The following is a 25,358-nucleotide window of genomic DNA, read 5'->3' on the forward strand; positions in this document are numbered from 1 at the left end:
GTTCGTCCATCCAAACTCCTTTCCCTTCTTCTCCCCTTTTATTAAGTACTCTACTGTCATCAAGGGTTAGCAATGATCTCAGATGCTCTAAGAAATCTTTGGAGACATTCTCAAGCTTCAGAGACCTTCCTCTCACTAATTTCTCATGAGAGTAACAGTCAGGACAAATCACTTGGCATTTAGCACCTTATCTCGTGATGTATTCTTATAGGTTTGTATCTTTTCTAGACAATTACTTATAATTTGCTTGAAATCTGGAGTTATAATCTACTTTTGTACCCCAAACAACTAATAATAGTGAACTAAACGTAAGTAGATATTTGTATATATGCTTTTGATAAAGAACCATATGTGTCTCTATGCAAAAAACAATGAGGCATAAATCAGATAGCATAAAGATAGGTTAATTCTATTTCCAAAACTATAAGAGATTTAGTCAATCCAACTTTACTGCCGTTTTCATTAGAAAAAAAACACCTTAAAATTGAACATCAGGGAAAATAATACAGAAAAAATTTTGGCTTCTTATAAACTAAGACAAAATTATAAGTAATTTACTGCCACCTGGTGGCAAATTTTCACTTTAAATAAAATGAACAGTTAAAGCCTCCAGCCATTATGGATCTTTGTCTAGGAAATTTTATATTCCCTTAGAAAAATATTAGAAGAGAAGTTAATGCCCAAGTCATAGGAGGTTTTGGACCAAAGAAGAGTAAATAACTAGCCCAAATCAAATAAACTGTACAGAAAAAAATCAAAATTATTTATGGGATTTATGAGATAATTGGAAACTTGAACTGTGGATATTCAATAATACCAATGAATTGATGTTCATTTTCTTTAGATGTCACAATGGTGCTTATGTTTGAAAAATAAAAGTGTTCTTATCTTTTGGGGGTAACATTCTGATATAATTACTGATAAAATATTATGATGCTTCAAAACAATATGGGAAGGGGAAAAAGTTAGAGATATATTGAGGCAAGTGTGTGAAATAAGATTAGCCATAAAAGGTAATTTTTTAAACTAGATGATGGTTACATGGGGGATTCATTACACAATGTCTACTTTTGTATATATTTGAAGTTTTCTTTCTTTTTTTTTTTTTAATTATACTTTAAGTCTTAGGGTACATGTGCACAGCGTGCAAGTTTGTTACATATGTATACATGTGCCATGTTGGTGTGCTGCACCCATTATATTTGAAGCTTTCTATTTTCAAAAGTTTTTTTCAACTTACCAAGAAATATGTATCTATTGAGTGTAGGATTTGATTAATAAAAAGGAGGAATTTTCCACATAAATTATGTAGCAGAGGCTGAGTGTGGTAGCTCACACCTGTAATCCCATCAATTTGGGAGGCCGAGGTGGGAGGATTGCTTGAAGCTAGGTGTTTGAGACCAGCCTAGGTGACAGAGCATGACTGTGTTTCTGAAAAAAAGAAAAAGGAAACAAAAAGAAAATTAAAATCTGTAGGTTGAGCCATAGATTAGAAAGAACTTGTAATCTTTATTTGTTTTAAAAAATGTCCTTTGAAGAAATTAAGTCAACCTTCTTAAGCCCAAGGTGAAAACTGCCTCTCAGAATCATGTAATATATCACATGTCAAACTCATATCACTTGATAAAGCAGATTACTAAACAATTACAAAAGGTGAGTTCTCAAGACAGTAAAACTGCATTGGAGTTCAATTATTCATATGCTCTCTTTTTGTGTATTTACTGAGTGTTGAGCTTGTTGTTGTGCTGATTTTCAACCTTTGGAAATAAAAGCATGAGATTTATTGCTTTGTTGCTAGGTTTTAGACAACAACCAGAGGCCCTAGTTTTACTTTTCTTTTTCTACTCTGACTTGAGTCTGGTAGAAAATTAATTCGGTTTCTTAGCAACCCAGATGAGCAAAACTTAAATATACTTTGGCTTCTTTTGTAAAGCAAAGGATAATGTTAAACTGTTAGTCTCTCTTGGCTTTACAGAAAAGATTTGCTGAGATATATTACTCTAAAACTTTTATGAAAAGCCATCTTTCAAATGGTAAGTGAAGTAACTGGTTTTCTAATGAATGCTCCTGCCTTTTGTTTTTATTTTGAATTCTTCTTGTTTGTCAAACTGACTAGCTCTTTGGAGCCTATATGTTTTATACGTTAAGGTATATAAGATGAATTCACTTGCAAGAAAAGCAATTCATTTATCCATGATATAATAAATAAATAAGAAATTATGAAAAGTATATTAAGAAAGAGAAAGCCCTGCTAAAAGACAGTGTTGAATTTCCCTTTATACAAGTTTACAAATGTGCATGAATATGTGGTCTAAAAAGTTTACTGTGATCACGATAGCAGATTATATTACATTTTTTTATGTTGACACCTTATTAAGGTATCAAGTGTATTTGTATTTTTTTAGCTACCTCCCAAATTTAATGTTATAAAATTAAACTCATATATCTAAGCAAAGGAACTTTAAATTTGCATATATTTACTAACTAAAGAAACGTATTTCTTTTTTTATTAGCAAATTTAAAAGCAGATAACAAAAATATTTAGTGATTTCCTGGAGAAAATATTTGAGGAAGAAATTCAAAAGAATGTTTTTTGTATTGTCACTATTATGGTGAAGTTTTTCATTATTTAGAAAAAAATATGATTAGATGTTTGGGTTTTACATACAGTTTTCAAAAGGTGAATATAATTTTCACAATTTGGCAAACATAGTTATTATGATTGAAATATATAAAATTTGCATTTTTGTAAGGTTGAAAATGGTTGAATAACAATTTCACACAGCTCAATCTAAAACATGGAGAACTATGCATAGAGTTTGTAGAGACAGAAATCCTTGTCTTAATTATTTTATAATCTAATTAGAAGTTGACATAAATAAATTATCCAGGTACAAGTTAAAATGAAGATTTGAATTCCATTGTTGTATTCAGAAAAAGAAAACATAAATCCTGATACAGAGATTTGAAAATGCTTTGATTGGAGGCAGCATATAAACTGATCCTTGAGGTATAAATGTACTATCTTAGGTGGAGAATAACTCTGCTTATTGAATGCAGATAAAGCCATTCTTTTATTTTCCGTGAAACATCTTGACAACCTATAGCTTTTATAAAAGCAACATTTACTATTAAATCTTTAAATGAGAATATTACTAATTGATTTTTTCCTTAATTTCTCAGTCATACATTTCATAGCTTTGTATTTCTCTAATCTTTAGTTTTTTCCATGTAAAAGGAAAACTATGGTGCACTATTCCATTATAGTCTTCAATTATTCAACTAGTCCTCCAGTTGATTACTTCTGCCTGGGAACTACAAAGACATATGTGATTCTGTGATTTATACACAATAGAAGCTTAATTTTACATACATATTATTCAAAAGGATAATATGTAATAATAAATTCATAATACAAGGACAAAATAAGGTATCATAGAGAAGTGAAACAAATTTATTCTCTTTTAAAACGTGGCATAGTACATTGAGGCCTTGAATGTACTTGCTTCACTTCAGAATACAATGCAACAAGCTCAGAAACAGAGATGACTATCAAAACCACAATGAGATATCATCTCACACTAGTTAGAATGGCTATCATTAAAAAGTCAGGAAACAACAGATGCTGGAGAGGTTGTGGAAAAATAGGAATGCTTTTACACTGTTGGTGGGAGTGTAAATTAGTTCAACCATTGTGGAAGACAGTGTGGCGATTCCTCAAGGATCTAGAACTAGAAACACCATTTGACCCAGTGATCCCATTACTGGGTATATACCCAAAGGGTTATAAATCATGCTACTATAAAGACACATGCACACATACGTTTATTAGGGCACTATTCACAATAGCAAAGACTTGGAACCGACCCAAATGTCCATCAATGATAGACTGGATTAAGAAAATGTGGCACATATACACCATGAAATACTATGCAGCCATAAAAAATGATGAGTTCATGTCCTTTGCAGGGACATGGATGAAGCTGTAAGCCATCATTCTCAGCAAACTATCACCAGGACAGAAAACAAATCACTGCATGTTCTCACTCATAGGTGGGAGTTCAACAATGAGAACACATGGACACAGGGTGGGGAACATCACACAGTGGGGCCTGTTGGGAGGTGGGAGGCTGAGGGAGGGATAGCATTAGGAGAAATACCTAATGTAAATGTCAAGTTGATAGGTACAGCAAACCAACATGGCACATGTATACCTATGTAACAAACCTGCACATTGTGCACATGTACTCTAGAACTTAAAGTATAAAATAAAAAGGAACAGAGATGACTACTGCACTGAAAAAACACAGCAATTCCAAGTTTGTCAGGTTATCATAGAAAAGTCTACAATGTTGTATAACAAGTGTAAGAACACGTTTTTGGTTGGTGAAGGAGATTCCACAGTCACATAAATTGCTGAATAAATCTCTTCCTGAACAAAGACAACATGAGGAAGCAAATAAAACCAAAGATTAAGGGAAGAAAGGGCCAAACAAAAAGCTAGAAAAGGGCCAGGCGCGGTGTCTCACGCCTGTAATCCCAGCACTTTGGGAGGCCGAGACGGGCAGATCAGGAGGTCAAGAAATTGAGATCATCCTGGCCAACATGGTGAAACCCTGTCTCTACTAAAAATACAAAAAAAATTAGCTGGGTGTGGTGGCGGACACCTGTAGTCCCAGCTATTTGGGAGTCTGAGGCAGGAGAAATCACTTGAACCCAGGAGGCGGAGGTTGCAGTGAGCCAAGATTGTGCCACTGCGCTCCAGTCTGGTGACAGAATGAGACTCCACCAAAAAAAAAAAGGCTAGAAAAGGAATGGATACAAGGACTCTAAGTGGAGGATCTGATGCTCAAGACAGTAATTAACCACAACACAGTGGAGAGAGCAATGAAGAAAACAGACAACCATGAGGCCAGCACTAAGAAAAAGCCATCCAGTGATGAGAGAGAGAGACGGAAATATCTCTGATGGATTCTACATTAGACAGCAAGGTTGACATACCTGGAATGTAGAGAGCACTTGAGAAGTTTGTAAAGTTTTCATTTGACACATTTAGACTGCTGAAAGTTTTAAAATTTTTATAAGCATAGGTTTTGATGTTGAAAACTTGTTTTTAGGGAGAAAATCCCTATATCTTTGTTTAAAGGTAATTAAACAGTATCACTAACTGTTCCTGTGCAGTAATAACAGCCACATTATATAGTAAATGTGGGGCAAAATCCATTTGGAAAATGTTAAGCTGCATTTCCAGACAAGGTTGTAGTGTATTTTTAATTAGTGCATGTATGTTAATGTGTAATTGCTAGTAGAACAAAGTTATATTTTTAAAACTGTTACTTGTAGAAAACTTTCCAGTTTTCCCAAATACCATGGGTTTTGTGCATAGTTTATACAAATCTTTAATTTACCAGACTGTCTTTTCAGTTTGTGGGTTTTGTGGAAATTAAGCATTTTTATGTTAGACAAAATGTTACAAAAAGTACTCACTCTCTTCTTTTATCAAAAGTTAATTTTAATCTCAGTCAATATCGTGCTACGTTCTCTGGTTTCTTTGAAATAATGTGTGGTCTGTATGCCTTTTTGTATGACAACTATTAAAAGATAACCAACTGACATGAACTGACTGAGAATTCTAAGTATAAAACTCATGTTAATTTTTGAGGGTCATTTAGTTTTGTGACAGGGCATTCGGGAAAGTCTTGTGACTTCCCTGCAGACAACAGGCTGAGTATATATAGGAATGAATCTGGCTTTAGGGCTCAGTCATTTGAGATCTTTTATAGGCAGCCACAGGTAACTAAAACTGAAAACTAAATATGCTTACTTTTGAGAAATGGCTCAAGTTTCTAAGTTTTTTTTAAAAAGTTGTACTCATTAAGGAAGTCACTAGATAGCATTTCATTGGAAAAAAAATCAGTCCATGATGCTTATGTGGTAAATATAAGAAAATGCTATGTAAGGAAACTAACCTATTTGAAAACATGGTTATATTAGAAGAAAAATTTTATTTTCATTTCTATACCATACACATGGAAGAATTGCAAAAATACAAACATGAGTTGCTCCAATGTACTGTGATAGTTTATATATTGGCATGTATGGACTAAATCAGGGTGAAACCAATGTTAACACAAAATTTGAGGGTATGTTAACTAAAGCAGGGGCCTCCAACCCAAACCAGGCCACACAACAGGAGGTGAACGGAGGGCCAGAGAGCAAAGCTTCATCTGTATTTACAGCCACTCCCCATTGTTTACATTACCATCTGAGCTCTGCCTCCTGTCAGATCAGTGGTGGCATTAGAGTCTTACAGGAGCGTGAACCCTATTGTGAACTGCACATGTGCTCCTTATGAGAATCAAATGCCTGATGATCTGTCACTGTCTCCCATCACCCCCAGATGGGACAGTCTGGTTGAAGGAAAACAAGTTCAAAGCTCCCACTGATTCTACATTATGGTGACTTGTATAATTATTTCATTATACATTGCAATGTAATAATAATAGAAATAACGTGCACAGTAAGTATAATGCACTTGAATCATTCTGAAACCATCTCCCCATCCTTCCTCAGTCTGTGGAAAAGTTGTCTCCCACGAGATCACTCCCTGGTTCCAAAAAGATTGGGGACTGCTGAACTAAAGGATGGTGTTTCTAAGATATTTTGAATATTAGGTCATTTAATACTTTTCAATATGTAGGATATTTACCATGTTTTGAAACTATATGAATGTGGGAAAATGACTTAAGACTAATGTTTAGGTGTGACATTGTATGGCTTGACCCTCTAGGATAATTGTTTTTCTCTACAGATTAGAATTTTTGAATTATTTCAGTAATTAGGTTTTTGCTTTGGAAAGATCTTACGATAGAACTAGGAATTACTGCTTTGAGAGAACCTGTGTATGTACTGGTCATTATCTATTTGGTCCTTAATACAATTTTAACTTGTACAGATTTATTCTAATTAACCCATAAAGGTCAACGTGTAAACTTGTTTTGATTAAATATACTAAATATTGTTGCTAAGTATAGTCAACCTAATCTGCTATGAAACATCAGAATTTATTTCTTCCATCCTACTGTATGTTTTTACCCATTAACCAACTTATTCTCATAACCCCCTCTTACCCACCCACTTTTCCCAGTCTCTGATACTCATCATTCTATTCTCTATGTCCATGTGATCAAGTTTTTTAACTCCCACATATGAGTGAGAACATGCAGTGTTTGTCTTTCTGTGCCCGGCTTATTTTGCTTAACGTAATGACTTCTATCTCCATGCATGTTACTGCAAAAGACCAGGATTTCAGCCAGGTGCAGTGGCTCATGCCTGTAATCCCAGTACTTTGGGAGGCCGAGGCGGGTGGATCACCTGAGGTCAGGACAAAAATTAGCCGGGCATGGTGGCAGGTGCCTGTAATCCCAGCTACTTCGGAGGCTGAGGCATGAGAATCACTTGAACCTGGGAGACAGAGGTTGCAGTGAGCTGAGACCACGCCATTGCACTCCAGCCTGGGCAACAAGGCCAAAACTCCATCTCAAGAAAAAAAAAAAAAGAGACAGGATATCATTCTTTATTTTATGGTTGACTGGTATTCTATTATGTGTATACACACTTTTTTTTTTTTTATCCAGTGTTCAACTGGTGGATACAGCTTGATTTTATATCTTTGCTAATTTTTGGGGGGTTTTCTTGAGACAGGATCCTACTCTGTCACCCAGGCTGGCTCATGATCCAGCAGTGGCAGGATCATGGCTCACTGCAGCCCCAAACTCCCCAGACTCAGGAGATCTTCCTACCTCAGCCTCCTGAGTAGCTGGAATGACAGGCACATGCCACCATGCCTGGCTAATTTCTGTACTTTTTGAAGAGACAGGGTCTCACCATGTTGCCCAGGATTGTCTCAAACTTCTTTTGCTTTGGAAAAATATTCCACAGTGGGATTTCTGGATATTATGGTAGTTCTGTTTTTACTTTTTTGAGAAATCTCCATACTGTAGTGATTGTACTGATTTACATCCTCACCAACAGCGTATACATGGTTTCCTTTTTTCTACACCCTTGCCAGCATAGTTATTTTTTGTCCTGGATAATAGCCTTTCTAACTGTGGTGGTTTTGATTTGCATTTCTATGTGATTAGTGATTTAGAGCAATTTTTCATATATCTGTTGGTTTTTGTATGCCTTCTTTTGAGAACTGTTTATTTTTGTGCTTTGTTCACTTTTTAATAGGATTGTTTGGGGTTTTTGCTGTTGAGTCGTTTAAGGTCCTTGTATATGTTGGATATTAGTTCTCTGTTGGATGATTAGTTTGCACATTCCCTGTCATTTCTGAGCTTTTTCCTGCTTCATAAATTTTTCAAAGATTAATTTGGCCTGGAGAGAAAATGTTGAGTACACCATTGCTATAGTGACAAGCTTCACCTATTTCCATGTGTGTTGCAGATTCCTCCATGTGAAAATGCCCTCCACATAATGTACCATGAGTCTCAGAGAGGCACAAGAGATAGGGATATTGCAAAGAGGCTGCAATATCCTTCACGACAGGATCTCAACTCCAAATGGAAAAAAAGTGTTCTGAAACCTCTACAATGTAAAATGAAAGTTAATGTATGGGAAATAAAGCCTCCTGATTTTAGCTACAAACTGTATACATCTTTGAGAATTCCAGAAAGATCATCAAAACCAATTAAGGAAGAAAAAAGGAGGAAAAAAATCAGTTTTCCAGAAACAATGCTTCACTTGCCCAGCATAAGGAATCATCCTAAGGAGGTCACAGCTCCTAAATTTATAACTACATTTCCACGTCTGGATTTACAAAAAGCAAAGTTAATGTTTGTGAAGAGTGGACAATATCCAAGGGGTGTATATGTCAATCCCAAACCACATGACTTTCGACAGGTACAAAAGAGCATTTGAATAAAAACAATTTAAGATAGATAAGGGGAACTATGTATTATTTTTTACTCATTTCTTAACGAGAAAAACTATTACATATAGGAAAAAGGCATGTGTATGTAATGTGTATAATGCTGCCTTTTTTTCTCACGGAACAATACAATTCATATTTAGCAATAAATGATAGAACAGATAGGTAAGAACCTGATTGATTCTGATGAGGTTTTATCTGCCAGGTCGAGTGGCCAACTCTGAGATGGGCTTTCTTAGGTTTCAAGAGAACAGGTTGGGTTTAGATATGATTGGAGAACAGACATCAGTTGCCAGGAGTTTATAACCTACTAATAATAAAATAAATTTGTGGAATAAATTGGTGAATGAATGAAAATAGTTAAAAAGGGATATTCTATTACTTTAATGAATCTTTTGGATGATTAATAACTTAAATAATATATGGGCAATAATTAGATTTATAATTTAAAAGGGTGATGAAGAATATGGAGATGCAAATAAGGTCAAATATTTATGCAAAATATAATTCCACTAAAATGTGAATATATTCTATTCTTAGATCTATAATTTAGCACATAATCGTGACTCGCTAGGCAAAGAGTTAAACAGTAGAACTGATAGAAAAGGATCTAGAAATAGTGAGATAAAAGAATAGCCGCAGTGGTCACTTGTAATCCAGCACTGGAGGGAGGGGGATCAGGAGATGAGACAGGTGAAAGTCTACTAAAATACAAAAAATAGCGGGCGGTGGGGGCGTAGTCCAGACTGGAGGCTGAGGGGAGATGGGTGAAGGGAGGCGGGCTTGCAGTGAGCGAGATGCGCACTGACTCAGCTGGGTGACAGAGGAGACTCGTTCAAAAAAAAAAAAAAAAAAAAAAAAAGTGTATTCCAGTGGGAAAATGTAGAATAGTTAAGAGCATGGCTTCTAAGATCAGAATATCCCTGTTCTTTTATTTTCTAATAACTTTAGACAAGATACTAAGCCTTTTTCATTATTTATAATGTGGGTTAATAATGCTACATACTTTTTATGGTTATTTTAAGTAATGAACAAAACAATATATGCAAAGCACAACAGAATCTGAAATGCTGAGGTATTCGATGAATGTTAACTCTATGAGCTATTAGGATAAAATGTGGAAAATGCAGGGAGCCATAGCCAATAACTCTCTTTACTTATTCAGGGCGTCTAAATATTTTCATTCATAGTAAATAATATATGTTACCTTTTAGAGATGAGGGAGGTCATGTAAATATTTCCATTCATAGTAAATAACATATGTTACCTTTTGGAGATGAAGGAGGTTATTTAAATATTAAATGTTACTGGTTTATTTAAATACCTTACCAGGCCAGGAGCAGTGGCTCATACCTGTAATCCCAGCACTTTGGGAGGCCACAGTGGGAGGATCATGAGGTCAGGAGTTCGAGACTAGCCTAACCAACATGGTGAAATCCCGTCTTTACTAAAAATACAAAAATTAGCCAGGTGTGGTAACACGTGGCTGTAATTCCAGCTACTCAGGAGGCTGAGGCAAGAGAATCGCTTGAACTCAGGAGGTGAAAGTTGCAGTGAGCCGAGATCTCACCACTGCACTCCAGACTGGGCGACAGAGCGAGACTCCATCTCAAAAAATAATAATAATAAAATAAACAAATAAATATTTTACTAATAACAGACTTAAAAACTTGAGTAAATAAAATTCACAGAATAAGGAATATTTTTATTTTAGCTGAATGTACTTGCTTCTGTAAATGACTGGAGACAGAGTGTTATAAGTTGTCTAACCACCAGATGTCAGTATTGTTACAAATTAAACCTTAATGAAGGATTTTTGAAACTAACTTGGTCTCATGTTGTATTCAATTAAAGAGCGAAAAATCTTGTATTAGAGAATCTCCTTCTTTGGAACTTTTAATATTGTTCTATATGCTTGTGACAGGTCACTCATTAAGAATATAACCCTGTTTAACTTCTGCTTGGTACCCTCACTGTTTTGTGCCACGTTTACTTAGCTTTTGAGTAGAGACCTTTGTGATGTTTTGTTTGATCAGTTCTTGGAGCGTACAAACTCTATTTCAGTTCAAATTGGTTCACTTAAACCACTAAAAAATCTACTTTGTTAGTAGCTTAGAAAAAAAATAGTAACTCTACTCCAGGCTTGATAAATTATTTAGCTTTGTTCAATGTTTTTGCTATGTTTCTGAAATAAGTTCAGCTCCAGAAAAATAATATGTAATTCTATGTGTCATAAATTACGATCAAGTTTAAGATTAGGTTGCCAAATTTTGAATAGACTCCCTTAATTCCACACTGTTTAAGATACTAATTCTGATCACTTCACAAAAGGGTAATTGAAGTACTCCTCTCCACCACAAAAATGAATTGTTTATACACTATTTAAACCTTAGATTATTTTTTCAAATTTTCATAAACAAGTTTAAAATGCTACATTTGAAAGCCACAACAAAATCATCAAAATTACATTTTGCCAAAGAAATATTTAATATTAGGAAAAACCAAACTCCAACTACAATAAGAAACAATATGTATTAGTAATACTGCAATCTTTCCTTTACATATCTAGTACCAACTTGGTTTACCAAACTTTGAGACAACTTATGAAAAGGACTCCTTTGGATTAAAATTTAAATCACAACCCTTAAGTACAGGTAAGCTGTTAAGATGTTATGAATATTGGAAAAAAACTCTGCATTATATATTAGTAGTAGTAAATGCATAGGCTTAAAACTAAATAGGTGGATTTTATTATCACCTTTAATAATATGGTAAATTTTTAATGCCTTTTTAATTATTTGCAACAATACATTTACTTTTCTACCACAACTATTAATATATTATTAAAGATTATATTTGTAAATCAATGTGTCATGTATAGAGAATAAATAGAGTGTAATGCTTAAAAGAATAAACTCTGGAGCCCAGCTGTACAACTTTGAATCTTGGCTTCACTGCCCTAAATCACCTAAACTGCCTTATCTATTGGTTTCCTCATCTGGAAATGCAGATAATAACAACTGAATCTACATCACAGAATTACTGTGAGCATTAAATCTGCTAAAAGCACTTAGTAATGTATTAAAAAGCACATGGAAATAACATACACACATGCATGCTATAATTACTGTTATGGTGCCATTTGTTAAGTGTTAATTCAGAGTTAATTTGTATTATTTAGCATTTCTTATTTGGATTAGGATGGACAATATCTGAATGCTATATTTACATATTATAATTATATATAAATTAAACAATAAGATGTTAACAGTGTTTGTCTCTGGATAGTGAGATCACAGTTACATTTTATTTCCTCTTTTTCAAAATAAGGAGCAAATAATTTTATACTTGTAAAACTAAGATAATTTATTTAGAAATATTGTACACATTTTAGCACGTGTTATACTTATAAAAGTGTCACCTAGCTGTGTAATTAAAATGGAACATGTCAACTTTCCTAGTATATGCTGTGTGTAACTCACTTTGGTAGAAAATGCCAAAGATACTTTATAAGACCCAGCCCCGACCTCAAAAATATTTTAAGTAAAACGTAAGGTAGAGTGCAAAATATACCATCCAATAGGAGGCACTTTAGAAAGACGGGTCCAGAGAAATAAAAGGTGGGATTGGAATTGGTGTTTGAAGAAAGACAAAATTAACTCCAGCAGGACTGGCAGAAAGAATAAGAAAAGTTTTGCTTAGATTTACATCTATAAATTATTCAGCGACTTACCACTCCTGGGTCCTGATCTCCCAAAATGATACCATATCTGAGAGACATCATGAACAAAGACATGTGCCATTGCTAAGCCTCTCATTTGTCTTCATCTCTCTAGTACATGGGTACCAGTTTCCGAAAGATGATAAACAGAAGAATACTACAGAAAGATTTATCACCCACAAGCATCGTGAATGCACCTGGGATTCAAAACTAATTTTGACAAAAGCCCCATGGCCTGTTAGATCTGCTTCATATACAGTGAGTTTGACTTTCTCTATAGCTGTTGGAAAATGTCTCCAGCACTGTTGTCAACAATTGCTTCAGTGCAGGAGTTTTTTATTTGTTGTAGTGTAAAATATATTTCTGTCTTTAAAAATAAAGCATATAGCTGCTGCTTTTTTTTTGGAAATACAAATAGTGGATTATCTAGAATTTTGGGTTTTCTTTTCTTTTATTTCCAGATCTTGATGAAAGAATAAGTGTATTCCAGTGGGAAAATATAGTAGTTAAGAGCATGGCTTCTGAGATCAGAGTATCCCTGTTCTTTTACTTTCTAATAACTTTAGACAAGATACTAAGCCTTTTTCATTATTTATAATGTGGGTTAATAATGCTACATACTTTCTATGATTATTTTAAGTAATAGCTATAGTGGAATACAGTGTTGATGAAAGAAGCCAAACTCTGTAAACTATTTGAAGAGGTTTATTCTGAGCCAAATTGGTGACCATGACCTGTAACACAGTCTCAGGAGGTTCTGAGAACATGTGGCCCAAGGTGGTTAGTTTACAGCTTGGTTTTATACATTTTAGGGAGATAGAAGTTACAGGCAAAGACATAAATCAATACATGTAAGGTGTACATTGGTTTGGCCTGGAAATGCACGACATCTCGAAGCTTGGAGGCTTCCAGGTCATAAGTAGATTTGATGCATGGCAGGCAAGCCCCAAAACTGGGGCATAGCCGGGAACGTTCTTGGCTTCACCCAAGAAAGAATTCAAGGGTGGGCCTGTGGCGTTAGATGGCATCTTTTATTGAGTACAGCAGCAGAGGTACTGATCCTTGCAAAGCAGGACTACCCATAGGCAGTGTGCTCCACGTACAGCTCAGGGGCAGTTTTGCAGTCATATTTACACCCACTTTTAATTACATGCAAATTAAGGGGTAGGTTATCCAGAAATTCCTAGAAAAGAAGTGGTACCTTCCGGATGTTGCCACAGCAATGGTACACTGTCATGACACTGGTGGCGCTGTCTCATGGAGAGATGCTTTCAATGCCTCTTCCCTATTTCAGCCAGTCTTCCGTCTGGTCCGGAGTTGAGTCCCGTCTCCTACCTCAGATTCAAAGATTCCCCAATTGGCAACTGGTTGAGAGTTAAGCTTTGTCTGTTAAGTCAGCTTGAGTTAAGGTAAAGAGTGGGGGTTGTGGAAGCCAAGGTTCTTGTCATGTAGTCGAAGACTCCAGGTAGCAGGCTTCAGAGACAATAGATGTGGAGGTCTCTTCTCAGACCTTAAAAGATACAAGGCTGTCTGCAAAAGAGAGACAACTTTGCAGGGCCATTTTGAAAGATGCCAAAAAAGTATATTTGGGGGTAAAATACTTTTATTTCCTCCAGGGCCTGCTATCTGTCATGTGATGCTACACTAGAGTCAGGTTGAAATCAGTATTTTATTGCTGCAAAGAGCTGTTTGTTTTGTCAGTCTTTAGATCTCTGTTTTAATGTTAATGCTGGTGAGTTGCACCTGAATTCCAAAGGGAGGAGGGTATAATGAGCCATGTCCCACCTTCTCACCTTCTCTTCCCATCAGGGCCTGAACTTTTTTTTCAGGTTTCTTTGTGTCCCCTCACTCATGAAGGGGGTCCATTCATTTGATTGAGGGCCTTAGAATTTTATTTTTGTTTTACAAAGGCTTAAATATTGTAAGAAATTTTTCCCAAATTTCCTCTTATCTCATTGGAAATCACGAGAAGTTTAGTGAATGACACTCACGTGAGAAGGCCTGAAAAGACTCATAGAAAAAAATGTTGAGAGCACATACTTTTACCCTGGCTGAAATTCGGCCCTAGTCACATAAGGATGCTTCGTGAGCCCTTTATGTCTAAGCAGAACAAGATGTGAATCTGGAATACAGATACACTTTTAAAGCAAAGATTATTAAATAGCAAATTTTAACAAGTAAGCAATTAAAGTTAATACATGTCTGCTTTTACTAACTTCCTTTTTTTTTTTTTTTTTGAGATGGAGTCTCGCTCTGTTGCCCAGGCTGGAGTGCAGTGGCGCAATCTCGGCTCACTGCGAGCTCCGCCTCCCGGGTTCACGCCATTCTCCTGCCTCAGCCTCTCCGAGTAGCTGGGACTACAGGCGCCCGCCACCACACCCAGCTAGTTTTTTGTATTTTTAGTAGAGACGGGGTTTCACCGTGGTCTCGATCTGACCTCGTGATCCGCCCGCCTCGGCCTCCCAAAGTGCTGGGATTACAAGCATGAGCCACCGCGCCCAGCCTACTAACTTCCTTTGTACCATCTTCCTTCAGAGACATAGAAGGCAGCGTGATGCCTACAGTGCATTTATGGATCATGTGGAAGAAAAGTTTACAAAGATATGCAAGAGCAGGTGGGCAAAAAAATTAGGATTTGTTGTTAAATATATTAACTCTTTAACATTACTACTCAATTTCTGTTTTAAATAAAACATATTTTATCATATAAGTGCTTTATTCTCACAGGAACTGTAAGTGAAATAGTTGCATGGTCCTTAACTGTTTTAAGTGGAGCCTGAAAGAATCCAATCCCATTATCAAATAATTATTATTTGAGAATTTCATTGCAACCTGTTTCCTAGGTGCATAATCACCTCTCACAGCTCCCTTTATTCACATGTCAGTGTCATCTCTGAGAAGTGGGGAGGAGGGCAGATTCATGTAGTAGAGTTTGGGCTTTGAGTTTGGTGAAATGAATTCAAATTAAGAGTAATCCACCTATAATTTGTGATCTTGGATGATTTGCTTAAATTTTCTGATCCTATTTTCTCAGGTTTTTGGAGAATTAAATAAGATGACATATATTAACTGCTGGCACAGTCCCTCATATCTTCTTGATTCAGTTATTACTGACTATTATTGTTAATGATAATATAGAGATACGGCCTTGCATGACCATGGAAAAGTAACATTACCTGTGGCTTAGTTTTCTCATCTGTAGAATTCAGTAATAATAGTACCAACTTTGCAGAGTTACTAATGAAATGGCTGCATTGTCTGGGGAATTAACGGTGGTTCATTGTCTTGAGAAAGAATTCAGGACACAGACACATGTGGGTGGGTCAAGGAGCAGAAAGTTTAATAGAAGAAAGGAGAAAGGAGAGCAGCTCCTTTCCAGAGAGAGAGAAACGTCAGAAAAAGGGGAAGGTAGGCCTACTGCAGCAGATTTTATAGGCGGGCTGGAGGAGGCCATGTCTGATTTACATAGAGCCCACAGATTGATTCGATCAGATATGACATTTACATAGCCTACGGGAAGTCTGGCCACCCCACCCTAATCTTATTATGCAAATAGACTCTCCACTGACCAGTGCCATCTTGTCTGCTCCTTACTGTACACGTGGCTGGTAAAGGAAGGGAAGATGGAGCCGCCATTTTGAACATGCCTGGTCCCAGGTAGTTATTTCCTACAGGCTAGCATTCACCTGTGGAAGCTTCTAGCTTGCTTGTCTGTGTCTGCAGCTCAATTTTACAGGGTGCTCTTTGTTAGGAAATGATTTGGGGCTGCTTTTCATTAAAAAGAAAAACCTGGCCGGGCATGGTGTCTCACGCCTGTAATCCCAACGCTTTGGGAGACCAAGGTGGGTGAATCACTAGGTCAGGAGTTCGAGACCAGCCTGACCAACATGGTGAAACCCTGTCTCTACTGAAAATACAAAAAATTAGCTGGGTGTAGTGGTGGGCACCCGTAATCCCAGCTCCTCAGGTGGCTGAGGCAGGAGACTCGCTTGTACCTGGAAGGCGGAGGTTGCAGTGAGCCAAGATTGTGCTACTGCACTCCAGGCCGGGTGACAGAGTGAGATTCTGTCTCAAAAAAAAAAAAAAAAAAAGGAAAACCTTACTGAGGACTCCCATACCCTATCTGCCTAATTAATTTTTTCTTACCTCCTATATCACTGTGAATAGTCGAAGTTTGTATTTGTGAAACACTTGAAACATAGCATATTACACTTAGTAATTGCTATCTAAGTATTTTATGAATAACAATTTAAAACTATGCATTTTTTTGCATACAATATAAAATATATATAATGTCTAGGGACTAACGAAGTCAAGAGCTTTCTGAAAGATGAGAGAGGCTACACAGTAAGATTAATCTTTGGATTTCTATGAGGGAGTACACAGAGTGAACAGTCAGCAGACAGCTATCTTTAGGAGGACCACAGGACAGATGATTATAAAAAGAGTAGATATGTGACCAGAAAGCTGTCTCCAGATGGGCAAGAATTTGTTGTAAGTGGTGGGTATAGAGTCATCCTACTAATGATTTAGGATGTAGACTTATCCTTATCAAGTTTACAAAATGGTTATCTGAAGTTGCAAACATCCTCCGGTACATATATAAAATTCATGATTCCTGTAGCATAGTGGGAGCTTCTCCTCTGTAACTGATGTGCTTGAGCTTGGTAATTGGTGGCTCAGCATAAAAGAAAATGGCATGGTCCATCACCAAAAGTTTCTTTTGTTGTTGTTGTTGTTTTGTTTGTTTGTTTTTGAGATGCAGTCTCGCTCTGTCACCCAGGCTGCAGTGCAGTGGTGTGATCTCAGCTTACAGCAACCTCCACCTCCCAGGTTCAAATGATTCTCCTGCCTCAGCCTCCTGAGTAGCTGGGATTACAGGTTCCCACCACCACACCCGCCTAATTTTTGTATTTTTAGTAGAGACGGGGGTTTGCCATGTTGGCCAGGCTGGTCTCAAACTCCTGACCTCAGGTGATCAACCTGCCTCGGCCTTCAAAAGTGCCAGGATTACAAGTGTGAGCCACAGTACCCAGCCACCAAAGGTTTCTTTTTTTTTTTTTTCTTTGAGATGGCATCTCACTCTGTTGCTCAGCCTGGAGTGCAGTGGCACGATCTCAGTTCACTGCAAGCTCCACCTCCCGGGTTCACACCATTCTCCTGCCTCAGTCTCCCAAGTAGCTGGGACTACAGTTGCCCACCACCATGCCCAGCTAATTTTTTGTGTTTTTAGTAGAGACGAGATTTCACTGTGTTAGCTAGGATGGTCTCGATCTCCTGACCTCGTGATCCACCTGTCTTGGCCTCCCAAAGTGCTGGGATTATAGGCGTGAGCCACCGCACCTAGCCCCCAGCCACCAAAAGTTTCTTATAGTGGTTACAGAAAATCATAGATCATTACTGCTGCCTGTAACACTATGAATTCATGGCCTCTAGCCTCAGTCAGAACTTCAACTTTCATAGGTGTCACTGGGAAGCATACTTCAAAAGCAAATCTACCTCAGTATTTCACAGGCTTCTCAAAATAGAAATGTTTTCATCTGAAGTTGTAGTTCCTCTTATTTTTTCATTTTTAAAAAATATTTGATATATTTAGCAAACAGATCCCTGTGAAGGTTCAAATAAAATGGCTTTATTTTTCTCAAATCATGAATTTTAAATATGCTGTGTTGGATCTCCCTCCCCTCAGCTTGAGAACAACTTTGGCAGAGCCTATAGATTTTCAGCACTTCAGTTGTACTAGCCCTGTCATTTCTGTAATTTAAACTCACATTCAGCCATGAAAAAGCTATGTAAGTAAATTTAAAAATTTTCTGTAACTTAAGATTATGTTCAGCCATGAAAAGTTCAGGATAAGAAATATATATGACTTCTATTTCACATCGTTCATAAAGAAATAAATTCATGTGGATTACAGACCTACATGTGAAAGGAAAACAATAACATTTCTGCAATACTTTTGGAGAATTAAATGATATCTTTAAAAGAACCACAAAAGCACTATGCATAAAGAAAAAATTATTGAATGCTCTACTTGAAACATTAAAACTACAAACTTCTGTTAAAATACATCATTAGGAGAATGAAAAGGCAGACAGAGAGCTTAGAGAAAATATTTGCTACTCATATAAGCAAGAAAATGGTTTATATTAATAATATATAAAGAACTCATGCAAATAAATGAGAAATAGGCATGTAATCCAATGGAAAATAACAGGAGGCAGGGCATGGTGGTTCACTCCTATAATTCCAACACTGATAAGCCAAAGTGGGAGGAACTCTTGAGCCCAGGAGTCTGAGACCAGCATGGACAACATTAGGAAATCCTGTCTCTACAAAACATTTAAAAAATTAGCCAGATTTGGTGGTACACACCTGTGGTCTCAGCTACACAAGAGGCTGAGGTAGGAGATTTACTTGAGCCCAGAAGGTTGAGGCTGCAGTGTTCTCTCCACTGCATTCCAACCTGGGTGAAAGAGCAAGACCCTGTCTCAAAGAAAGGGAGGGAGGGAGGGAGGGAGGAAAGAAGGAAGGAAGAAGGAAGGAAGGAAGGAAGGAAGGAAGGAAACAGATTTCATACAAGAAGATCTCTAAATGACAAAACATGAAAATGTATTCATCTTCATAAGTAATCAGGGAAATATGCAGTAAGATGCATAATGGACTACTCTTGCACACCCACCAAAATAGCCAAAATAAAAAGATAAACAACAGGAAGCATAGGTATATTAATCCATTTTCATGCTGCTGATTAAGACATACCCAAACTGGACAATTTACAAAAGAAAGAGGTTTGTTGGACTTACAGTTCCACATGATTGGGGAGACCTCACAATTATGGTGGAAGGCAAGGAGGAGCAAGTCACATCATATGTGGATGGCAGCAGGCAAAAAGAGAGCTTGTGGAGGGAAACTCTTGTTTTTAAAAGCCATCAGATCTCATGAGACCCACTCACTATCACAAGAACAGCATGGGAAAGAACTGTCCCCATGATTCAATTAGCTCCCACTGGGTCCTTCCCACAACATGTGGGAATTCAGGATGAGATCTGGGTGGGGACATAGCCAAACCATATCATTCCACCTCTGGCCCCTCCCAAATCTCATGTCCTCACATTTCAAAACCAATCATGCCTTCCCAACAGTCCCCCAAAGTTTTTACTCATTTCAGCATTAACTCAAAAGTCCATAGTCCAACATCTCATCTGAAACAAAGCAAGTCCCTGCTGCCTATAAGGCTATAAAATCAAAAGCAAGTTAGTTACTTCCTAGATACAATGGGGGTACAGGCATTGGGTAAATACAGCAATTCCAAATGGGAGAAATTGGCCAAAACAAAGGGGCTACAGACCCCATGCAAGTCTGAAATCCAGCACAGCAGTCAAACCTTAAAGCTTCAAAATGATCTCCTTTGACTCCATGTCTCACATCTAGGTCATGCTGACACAAGAGGTGAGTTCCCATGGACTTGGGCAGCTCCACCCCTGTGGCTTTGCAGGATACGGCCTCCCTCCCAGCTGCCTTCATGGGCTGGTGTTAAGTGTCTGTGGCTTTTCCAGGCACACAGTGCAAGCTGTCAGTGGATCTACCATTCTGGGGTCTGTAGGACAGTGGCCCTCTTTTCACAGCTCCAATAGTTGGTGCCCCAGTGAGGACTCTGTGTGGGGGCTCCCACAGCACATTACCTTTCTGCACTGCCTTAGCAGAGGTTCTCCATGAGGACCCCATCCCTACAGCAAACTTCTGCTTGGGCATCCAGATGTTTCCCTACATCTTCTGAAATCTAGACAGAGGTTCCCAAACCTCAATTCTTTACTTCTGTGCACTCACAGCTCAGCACCACGTGGAAGCTGCCAAGGCTTGAGACTTGCACCCTCTGAAGCCATGGCCTGAGCTCTATGTTGGCCCCTTACAGCCATGGCTGGAGCAGCTGGGACGTAAGGCACCAAGTCCCTAGGCTGCACACAGCATGGGGAACCTGGTCCTGGCCCATGAAACCATTTTTTCTTCCTAGGCCTCTGGGCCTGTGATGGGAGGGGCTGCCACAAAGTTCTCAGACATGCCCTGGAGACATTTCCCTCATTGTCTTGGGGCTTAACATTCAGTTCATCATTATTTATGCAAATTTCTGCAGCCAGGTTGAATTTCTCCTCAGAAAATGGTTTTTTTTCTTTTCTATCACATTGTCAGGTTGCAAATTTTCTGAACTTTTATGCTCTGCTTCCCTTATAAAACTGAATGCCCTTAACAGCACCCAAGTCACGTCTTAAATGCTTGGCTGCTTAGAAATTTCTTCTGCCAGATACCCTAAATTATCTCTCTCAAGTTCAAAGTTCCACAAATCTCTAGGCCAGTGGCAAAATGCTGCCAGTCTCTTGGCTAAAACATGACAAGAGTCACCTTTACTCCAGTTTTCAACAAGTTCCTCATCCCTCATCTCCATCTGAGACCACCTCAGCCTGGACTTTATTGTTCATATCACCATCAGCATTTTGGTCAAAGCCATTCAACAAGTCTCTAGGAATTTCCAGACTTTTGTACATTTTCCTGTCTTCTTCTGAGCCCTCCAAACTGTTCCAACCCCTGTTTGTTACCCAGTTCCAAAGTCACTTTCACATTTTTGGGTATCTGTTCAGCAGCACCCCAGTCTACCAGTACCAGTTTACTGTATTAGTTCGTTTTCACACTGCTGATAAAGACATACCCAAGACTGAGCAATTTACAAAAGAAACAGGTTTATTGGACTTATAGTTCCACAAGGCTGGAGATGCCTCACAATCATGGTGGAAGGTGAAAGGCACATCTCACATGGCAGCAGACAAGAGAAGAGAGCTTGTGCAGGCAAGCCATGAGATCTCGTGAGACTCATTCGCTACTACAAGAACAGTGCAGGAAAAACCTTCCCCCATAATTCAATCACCTCCCACTGGCTTTCTCCCATGGCACATGGGAATTGTGGGAGTTACAATTCAAGATGAGATTTGGGTGGGGATACAGCCAAACCACATCAATAGGCAAGGGTATAGAGCAATTAGAACTCCTATACATTGCTTGAGGGGGAAGAATTGGGACAAGGACTTTGGAAAAATATTTTGCAATATATTCTAAAATTGAATGTATACATACATATAACCTGTGACAAAAAATTCCATTCTAAATGCTGTATAATTAGCTGATATATATGATATATTTGTATGCACTAAAAGATATACATAGGAATGCTTATAGCAGAATTACTTGTGATAACCTTTACATTAGAGAAAAGCCCAATGCCAATAAATAATAGAATGGATACATAAAGTATCCATTTATGGTATATTTATACAATAGATTATACAGCAAAGGAAATGAACAAAATGTTGCTATATGCAAGCAATAGGGAGGAGTCTCACAAACATACCTAGGAGTTTTTTAAAAGCCAGATGCTCTATATATGTACAATGTATATATATATATATATATATATACACATATCTGTATATACTGCATTATTATTCCATTTATATAAAGGAAAACTCTTGTCCATGTGTGAGAAATCAGGAAGTTGGCTTCCTTTGGTTTGAAGGGAAGGAGTACAATAACCTTCTGGGTCCTGGAAATGTAGTATTTTCTGACCTTGATGTTAGTTACATAGATGCATTCACTTTGTGATACTCCATAGAAATATTTATTTAATATCTATGCACTATTATATGTACATGTAAAACTTTAATATTTTTTTTAATTGGGAGATTCTTTGTAACTGTTTTAAATTTCAAAAAGAAAGAAAGCCTCATTCATTCTAAATTAACATTCTAATCTCACATCCAATTCAAAATTTGTTTGCTGTTTTCAACAAAAGCCTGCCCTGTAGCTCTGGGATCTGGGGAAGAGAACGTTGTCTGTTGTTCCTCTCTTTCTACACCTGTCTCAATCATACTCCATTGCTTCTTGGTCTGCCTTTTATCTCCAAGGTGTTGGTGTCCAGAGGAGAAATGGAAGAAAGAGGGGCAAAAAGCTCAGGTAACAGAGACTACTGTAATAAGCCATGACATCCTCTGTGTGGCTGATGTCCAAATAGTGACTGCTTGTGGAGGACATTTTTGCGCATTATTCTCTGTCCTAGACAGAGGCCTCATTTGGCACAGTCCTCTGAGAACCAACGTCCAGCAACTTGCCCTAAGTCCCTGCCTCAGCCCACTACTTCTTACAGGTCTGATAAGAGGCATCTTATCATTGGTGGGATTACTCACAAGTTGGCTGGAGCTCATCAATTTCATTAATTCACTGTGTTTGCAGAACCCTCCATACAGCTCACCAAATGGCGTGAGTACAGGAGACCCCCGTTTTCCTTTCCCCTTTCCCTCACATTGTGAGCCACCCATTTTTACATTTCTAAATAAGAAGTAGGCAGGATGCTCTATGATCAAATGCACATCCTTAAAACCTCTTGGGGACACATATGAAACCACTCCTCTACCAGGAGCTCCCCAAACACCTTGTACTAAAAGTCTCCACAGGTGGCCCCTGTAGTTCTGTAGCTCAGCAAGCATTCATCCAGAGCAAGCCTGCTGGTTTCCTTCACTCATATGCACCCTTAATCTTTATAAATGATAATCCTGAGCATTCATGAATTGGCTTTGCAGGGATTACGTTATTTTTTCCTTTCTCACAGAAATCAGAAATGGGTATTCCTCAGGGCTTTCCCCCAAGGGTAATGATGCCTCCTTTAAAAGACAAAGCCCTTAGGGCCGGGTGTGGTGGCTCACACCTGTAATCCCATCACTCTGGGAGGCCAAGGCAGGCAGATCATGAGGTCAGGAGGTCAAGACCATCCTGGCTAACACAGTGAAACCCCATCTCTACTAAAAATACAAAAAATTAGCCGGGCATGGTGGCGCGCACCTGTAGTCCCAGCTACTTGGGAGGCTGAGGCAGGAGAATGGCGTGAACCTGGGAGGCGGAGCTTGCAGTGAGCCGAGATCGCATCACTGCACTCCAGCCTGGGTGACAGAGTGAGACTCTGTCTCAAAAAAAAAAAAAAATAAAACAACAACAACAAAAAACAAAGCCTTCAGATGTTTGATTGTTTAATTTCTTAATTCCTTAATTTGGATGGAAGAGAGGGTGAGAGTAGGTGGCCTGGCCTGTTTACCTTTTAAAAAGCCCCACACGGATAGAACTTCTAGCGGTTTCTTGATGGTGTTACCAAAACACCAGGGGTTTAGTCTAGGTCCTGCTGCTCACCACACAGAAAGCCAATCACTGAGACAGTGAGTATTGCCAAGGAAGAAGTCTTTAATCAGCTGCTGCAGTCAAGGAGATGGGAGCTCAGGCTCAAATCCATCTCTGACTGACTAAACCTATGGGTTTATATAACATTCTTCTGTAGAAAGAAATGTAACAGTGTGTAAGAAACAGGAACTAGGGAGGGGCAAGGATGCAATCAAGATGAATGAGGGCTCCAGGCTTCTCATTGTTAGGATGTCATGATCTGGTGAGTTTCAGTTCTTGGATACCTTTTTAAGAGGCCTGAAGGTCCTTTCCTGAGGAAGGAACTCAGATAAAACAAATGTAAGCTTCAAGCTTTAAGACCAGAAAAGTCAATTTCTATGTGTATCAAAAAGAACAGTCTATGGGATTATTGGGTTGGTTTCAATGGAACATAGGAGTTTATATAAAGGAAAACTCTTGTCTATGTGTAAGAAATCAGGAAGTTGGCTTCCTTTGGTTTGAAGGAACCAACCTGTCTCCTAGTGTTAGCTTTGAGGCTTTTCCCCCATTTCAAGGCAACAGGAAACACATCCCATTTCCACATCCTTTGAAAACTTATAGTCCTTCTCTAAAGGAGCTCCTATCTCCCCTCACCTAAGTGGGAAGCCTCATTGTAACGCTTCCCCGTGCTATTCTACCCTACTGGTGCTAATACAGAAGGAAAAGTTGAATTGTGTAAGACAGGATGTATTTAGAAGTCCTTAATTTTTGCAGCTTTTAATTGGCATTTATACATCAAACTCAGTAATGTGCAATCATTTTCATAGGCATAACCTCACTCAATTGTCTTCAGACCATGCAATGTTTAGTCAGGTATTATAATTATTATTATTGTTGTTATAATTTTATAAGCTGGGAAACTGAAGTCTTCACTGGGAATTGAATGTTAATATCACTTATTCAAGATGGCACTCCAAAGTACCTTGTACTGTTGCCCTCAGTTCCATGTGCATGCTTTCTGATAAGTACAAAAAATAAATTTGACCATTTGGCCAACAGAGTATAGTTCTACTTCCACATCATAGTTGTAGTCATGTTCAACCATTCTTTTTTGTTACCATGCCTTTATAAGCTTGGTTTTAGTTACTTCTATAGTGAGTAAGAGGATTAAGCAAATGACATCTAGCATTTGCAGCCAAGTTTCTGGTCCCAGGAGTGACCTTTCAGGTAAGTCTCACCCTTTATAGAAGCTGATTCAGTGAATTCTGCTCACACATTTCTCTTTTGTTCATTTAGATAGCTGATGGACCAAAACAGCATAGGGCTTCCTGAACTCTGGCCTGAATGTTCACCTCCCGTGCATTTCCCAGTGAGAACATTGATGAATTCTGGCACCTTCCTGGATTCTACAGAAATCTGCACTCTCCCAGAGGCATGAGAAAGTGCTAAAACAACAAACAAAAGTTGCATAATTTGAAATTCCCTTGTTACCACATGGATCAGAATCCAATC

The 25,358-nt window shown here is 38.0% G+C and overlaps 1 protein-coding gene across 2 annotated transcripts; it reads left to right on the forward strand.

Annotated features, from left to right (window-relative positions):
• LOC105740441 lies at window positions 1-25,358 on the forward strand. Of its 2 annotated transcripts, XR_004032390.1 has the most exons (6): window positions 1-211; window positions 11,502-11,586; window positions 12,769-12,911; window positions 15,189-15,268; window positions 22,507-22,655; window positions 25,143-25,358. XR_004032390.1 is itself a non-coding variant. In XM_030823084.1 (4 exons), exons 1-4 carry the CDS (start codon window positions 2,012-2,014, stop codon window positions 25,144-25,146), a joined length of 249 nt encoding a protein of 82 aa, XP_030678944.1. In that variant the 5' UTR covers window positions 1,884-2,011; the 3' UTR covers window positions 25,147-25,358. The 2 variants fall into 2 exon arrangements, 1 of the variants encoding a protein (XP_030678944.1); XM_030823084.1 differs by lacking the exons at window positions 1-211; window positions 11,502-11,586; window positions 22,507-22,655 and adding an exon at window positions 1,884-2,033.

This window comes from Nomascus leucogenys, chromosome 11 (assembly GCF_006542625.1).
Source record: "Nomascus leucogenys isolate Asia chromosome 11, Asia_NLE_v1, whole genome shotgun sequence".
NCBI lineage: Eukaryota > Metazoa > Chordata > Mammalia > Primates > Hylobatidae > Nomascus > Nomascus leucogenys.

Excerpts from the sequence above, each read along its gene's own strand:
- LOC105740441 (XM_030823084.1), top strand. The coding sequence starts at position 2,012 with ATGAAAAGCCATCTTTCAAATG. Across the intron at positions 2,034-12,768 it reads GAAAAGCCATCTTTCAAATG|TACATGGGTACCAGTTTCCG; the intron begins GTAAGTGAAGTA and ends TCATCTCTCTAG. Across the intron at positions 12,912-15,188 it reads TTAGATCTGCTTCATATACA|AGACATAGAAGGCAGCGTGA; the intron begins GTGAGTTTGACT and ends ATCTTCCTTCAG.